The sequence below is a fragment of the Stenella coeruleoalba genome (assembly GCF_951394435.1).
Source record: "Stenella coeruleoalba genome assembly, chromosome: 10".
In the NCBI taxonomy this organism is placed as follows: Eukaryota; Metazoa; Chordata; class Mammalia; order Artiodactyla; family Delphinidae; genus Stenella; species Stenella coeruleoalba.
In genome coordinates, this window is record NC_137156.1 from 7,749,335 (window position 1) to 7,755,334 (window position 6,000).

Consider the following 6,000-nt stretch of genomic DNA (forward strand, 5'->3'; position numbering starts at 1 on the left):
GGCCTTTCAGCCAGTTTTTCCCCTGGGCCCCTCTTTGCCTAGAGAAATCCTGATTATCTTTGAGGGCCCAGCTGTGAACTGTACTGAGCTCTGTGAAATCTCTGACCTCGCACCACCCTCAGGCAGAGTTTGTCCTCTGTGCTCTTTTTTCCTCCCTGGTAGCCCTTATCTTCTTCTGAGGGTTTATTGATGTTTCAGTATCTGTGGAGACCTGACAGAGTGCAGAGTCACGGAGAGACAGAGTGAGATTTCTATCTTTGCGAGCCTCGGCTCACACACAGTACTGGGCGTCAGACTGAATTTGATTCCCCTATGTTGCTACTATAAAATAAGCGTGGTGGGCTTCCCTGGTGGCGCAGTGGTTGAGAGTCCGCCTGCCGATGCAGGGGACACGGGTTCGTGCCCCGGTCCGGGAAGATCCCACACGCCGCGAAGCGGCTGGGCCCGTGAGCCATGGCCGCTGAGCCTGCGTGTCCGGACCCTGTGCTCCGCGATGGGAGAGGCCACAACAGTGAGAGGCCCGCGTACCGCAAAAAAAAAAAAAAAAAAAAAAAAAAAGGCGTGGTGTTGAGACAGGTTAAAGAATGACAGAGCCCTTGAGGACACGACGTAAACTGGTTAGAACCAACTAAGCCCAAGATGGTGGAAGATTCGACTTCCAGTGGACCTTGAGCCTCATTGTAATGCATCAGCTAAATGACACACCCACAGGCGCCATGACAGTTCCCAAACCAACCGTAAAAGGCCAAAAAGTGGGCGGTGGCCCAATGCCTGGAAGTCTCCGCCCCTTCCCCAAAATGGCTGGCATAATCCTCCCACTCATTAGCCGATGAAATTACCCAGCCCATAAAAACTAACAACCCCTCACCCTGGGGCTTCTCTCCTATGGAGTGTGTATCTGTTTGAAAAAATCTGCTTTCACTGTACTTCGGCTCGCTCTTGAATTCCTTCCTGCACGAAGCCAAGGTCCCTCACTTGGCAGCCCGTCCCAGGGACTCGCCTGAGACCCCGGGATGTGACCATCCTCTCGCGCCCCATTTTCTTTTTCCTGCAACAGTGTTGCTTTCATGCAAACCCAAAAGTCTTTTACTGCCCAAATCACTGACAGGTGACAACCAATCCCGGTCTAGTCACTACAAAAGGAGGCAGGTACATCACCATGACATGAGTTCTTCTCAATCTGAGGCACTGGACAAACTTCCTTTTTCCTCTAAGTTTACAGCTTTATTGAGGTGTAATTTACACACCGCAGAATTGAGGTATGTAATTCAGGTGTATAAATCACATACCGTAAAACACCTGTTTCAAGTACACAATTCAGTGATTTTTAGTATATTTACAGGTGCACTGCCATTACCCCAAGTTAATTTAGAATACTTTTATCACCTGCAAAAGAAACCTCACGCCCATTTACAACCCTTTGTTTTCTGTTTTTGTAGATTTGCCTTTTCTGGACATTTCATATAAATCAAGCCATATATGTTTTTTCATGTCTAGCTCCTTCCACTTAATGTAATGATTTTGAGGTTTATCCAGGTTGTAGCATGAATCAGTACTTCACTCCTTTATACAGATGACTACTATTCTGTTTTGTGGGTAGATCACATTTTGTTTATCCATTCATCTGTTGTCAAACTTTTGTTGTTTCTACTCCTCGGCCATTATGAATAATGCTGCTGTCAACATTCCTGTGCAAGTCCTTGTATAGACACATGTTTTCATTTCTCCTGGGTAGATTCTAAAAGTAAAATTGCTGGTCCAGGGACTTCCCTGTTGGTCCAGTGGTTAAGACTCTGCGCTTCCACTGCAGGGGGCACGGGTTTGATCCCTGGTTGAGGGATCAAAGCCACACAAGGGGTTTTTAAATTCACTTTTGACCTCCTGTTCTGTTTCCTCTTGACTCCCTTTCTGCTGGGCATTGCCCACTGGTAGGAAGGAGAGGTCGTCGGGTCATGGCTGAGGGTGGCTGGTGTCAGGAGCCAGAGTGGAAACAGCCTTGGTCTGCTTAGGGAAGAAGTGATGTGGGCTCTGGTATGTGGTCCTGCAGAGTATTTAATTAGAAGTGATAACTAGGGCTTCCCTGGTGGCGCAGTGGTTGAGAGTCCGCCTGCCGATGCAGGGGACACGGGTTTGTGCCCCAGTCCGGGAAGATCCCACATGCCGTGGAGTGGCTGGGCCCGTGAGCCATGGCCGCTGAGCCTGCGCGTCCGGAGCCTGTGCTCCGCAACAAGAGAGGCCACAGCAGTGAGAGGCCCGCGTACCGCAAAAAAAAAAAAAAAAAAAAAAAAAGAAGTGATAACCATAAATACTAGTTATTCCCAGAAAGACACCTGATCCCCATTCACCTGGGAGACTCCGCTGGAAGAATATTTCTGGGAGAAGGACTCTGACTCATTATTTATTCATTCATTCATTCATTTCTGGTGAGATTATATAACATAGAAAGTGCACATATCATTAGGGTTCAGAATGATGCAGTTTCACAAACTAGACACACCCATGCAACCAGCATCAAGACACAGAAATAACCAGCATCCCAGTCACTACCCTGATGTCTGACAGCATAGATACTTTTACCTGTTTTTGTCCTTTATAGAAATGGAAATATACAGCATGTCCTTTTTCTCTCTGCCTTTTTTTGCTCAGTGTTATGTTTGTGAGATTCCTTTTTTGGTTGTTGCAGGCAGTTCTACTGATTCATTCTTGTTGCTGTGCAGAGAGAAGGAGGTGTGTGTGGTTGGGGATGGGGGATGATTTTGCCCCCCAGGGAACAAATGGCGATATCTGGAGACATTACTGGTTGTCACAACTTGGGGAGAGGGGGCAAGGGGTGCTACTGCATCTAGTAAGTAGAGGCCAGGGATGCTTCTAAACATCCTACGGTGCACAGGACGGCCCCCCCAAACAAGGCGTATTCAGCTCAAAATGCCAGTAGTGCTAAGGTAGAGAAACCCTGCTGTATAACAACCATTGGTGGGCATTTGGGTCTGTTATGAACACGGCTGCAGTGAATGTTGAGCTATGCGTCCTTTGATAAACATGTACGCAAATGCAAATACCTGGGGATGGAATTACTGGGGGAGAGGATATGTCTGTGCACAGCCTGAGTAGATACTGCCAGTTTTCCAGGGTGGTCCCAATTCACGCTTCCACCAGGAGCGCATGCATGTGTGTGTCTGCACCGATATACGGTATTTTCTGACTTTTTCTCTTTCTTTCTCTTTTTAAAAAAGTTTGTATCCTTCTCCTGCACCCTCCTCCATTTCAGCTTATGGCACACTAGATACTCAAAACATCACTGTTTGTCGGTAAATAGTCCTAATCTATATTTTGTGAAAGACTGGGGTTATGCACAGGTGTGCACAGTGTATACAGTAAATTAGAAAATGCATTTGGGGCAGGATGACCTGCAACTAGGGTTTCTCTCATTTAAATAACAGCAACTAGCACCTTTCTGTATATCCATTTTCTGCCATTCTTCCTAAAAGTACCAATTAACTTTCCAAAGGAAATCTTTTTTTTTTTTTTTTTTTTTTTGCGGTACGCGGGCCTCTCACTGTTGTGGCCTCTCCTGCTGCGGAGCACAGGCTCCGGACACGCAGACTCAGCGGTCATGGCTCACGGGCCCAGCCGCTCCGTGGCATGTGGGATCCTCCCGGACCGGGGCACGAACTCGTGTCCCCTGCATCGGCAGGCGGACTCTCAACCACTGCGCCACCAGGGAAGCCCTATCCACCATTTGAATTCATGTTTATTAAGTATTTCCAAATTATACAGTATTGTTTATCCTGAAATATTGGTTGTTTTGTTTTGTTTACAATATATTGTTTAGTCCTAGGGAAACAGATCAGGTGGGGTCATTGAGGAAAAAAAAATCATAGAGTTTTGGCATCTGAGCCGTTGGTTCTCAAACTTTTCGTCTCAAGACTGTTAGAAATGGAAATAATTAAATTCCACCTAAAACTAACTGATGTCTTGCGGCAGGGGCCCTGCAACCTGTATGTTAACAACCCCTCCATGTAATGAGATGTCAAACAGAAGTTTGCAAACTTTTGACCTAGACTATCCTTAACCTCAAGTCACAGGCACACCAGTTTGGCTTTTGGAAACAAGTGTTTTGCTGAAACAATGAGTCAGTTCTTCCAAGGTTAAGTAATTAATTTCCACAGGTAAATTCAGTGGTAAGTTTCATCCTGAAATGTTAATTGGCTGTGACTTTTGTGGGATGATTGATTGTTCATTTTCTAAGCCCCCCAGTTTCAGGCTGTTCATAGTACTAATGGCTACATTTCTGCTACTAAAAGGTTGCCTCCTACCTGCACCGGCTTTGACATTTGCCTCTGGGGATTTGTGTAGACTGTCTTTTGCAAATATTTGCTTAGCATCCTTTAGCATGCAGGAACTGTTTCCATGACACCTTTGCTCCATCAAAATCAGATGTAGATCACTTCAGCTCACACTACCATGATATGATCTAGTACCACCGCCTCCTGGACCTGCCACCTAGGCCTAGAAAATTCTGTGTGTTAAACTTCTTACCCGCTCTGAGATGAGAATTTGAAATCATGCTTTGCATCCGTAATCTAGACAGCAACTTCTCCTGTTGCTAATTAGATGAACGGGATAGAAAATAAAATGATTGGGTCCCAGGAGAAGGTGGATTTTCCCCAGTGAACCCCCTTGGAGGACTCCTCAATTATGGGAGAATTGTTGTTTTAGTGAAAGATGTGCTTCGGAAATATCTTCTTCTTCTCTTTAGCGTCATAATCATCACTGATAGGTAGATAGATAGATAGATAGATAGATAGATAGATAGATAGATAGATATAGACAAATAAATAAAAGGCTTCATTTAAAAACCATCTAGCCACCCAGAACAGAATAACTTAACCGGTTGTCCAAAGTGGATTAGATTATCACCCTTCTTTACTTTCTTGTGAAATACTCTTAGTTCCAGGGGAAAAAAAGAAATCCCTATAGGGACTTCTTCGGTGGCGAAGTGGATAAGACTCCGCGCTTCCAATGCAGGGCGCCCAGGTTCGATCCCACATGCGTGCCGCAACTAAGACCCAGTGCAACCTAATAAATAAATAAATATAAAAAATAATAATAATAAAATAAATCCTATATTTTATAATTAAGGAAGGAATCCCTGAGTCATCTGACCTGCTTCAGTAACAATGCAAACCACACAGAAATGACCTTCCAAAGAGCAGCCGGCAGTGAGACCAAGAAATGATACCATCTCACCTCAGTTACTAACCTCTTCTGCCGATACAACTTTGCCTCTCCATGCCACGCCAACAAAAACTTCATCAGACCCAGTCCTTTTGGTGCCCTTTTCACTATTTTAACATGATAAATCTAGCTTTTGCTCAAGCCTGTGTTTCCTCAGTTTCTTTCTCAACTCCAGGATAGCAATTAATTGAGAATGGAAAAACAAGTCCCAGAACAATTATGAAGGTATAATGAAGTTTGCATTAGTATATGCAATTAAACCAAGGAAAGATGCGTGAGGAATTATGAATAGAATTCAGTGCTGATGTGGTACATGTATAGTTAGGTCTTTGTACAGGCGTGTGCTAGGGGGAAGAGAGAAAAAAGCACTATTTGTACCGTAAAATCACACCTCCAGATAGCTAGAAATCGGCTTGAAAGAAAAAAATCATGGGGACTTCCCCGGCGGTCCAGTGGTTAGGACTCTGCGCTTCCACTGCAGGGGCACGGGTTCAGTCTCTGGTCAGGGAACTAAGATCCCCACATGCTGCATGGTGTGGCCAAAAAGAAAAAAGAAAAAAATCATGGATGGCTCTCCTAGCCTATGCTGTTCTAACATATAAATTAAAAGTGGGCAAACACGGGTTTCAACATTCCTTCTTCCACAGCTGAAAACTGCACTTTCAAATGCCCAGATGATTCTGGACCCATTCCCGAGCGTTGAACGCACCGTGTGCCAGGCCCTGGCTCAGCTGGTGAGCTGTGGGAGGGACAGGGGGCAGA

The 6,000-nt window shown here is 45.2% G+C and overlaps 1 protein-coding gene across 1 annotated transcript in view; it reads left to right on the forward strand.

Annotated features, from left to right (window-relative positions):
- LOC307193545 (N-acetyllactosaminide beta-1,6-N-acetylglucosaminyl-transferase-like) overlaps window positions 1-5,219 on the forward strand; it is a 56,479-nt gene extending 51,260 nt beyond the window's left edge. Inside the window, exon 3 of the mRNA XM_079935688.1 lies at window positions 5,143-5,219. Coding sequence (XP_079791814.1) covers window positions 5,143-5,156 — 14 coding nt within the window. The 3' untranslated portion in view covers window positions 5,157-5,219. The remainder of the gene's footprint in view (window positions 1-5,142) is intronic.
- Window positions 5,220-6,000: the final 781 nt, after the last annotated feature.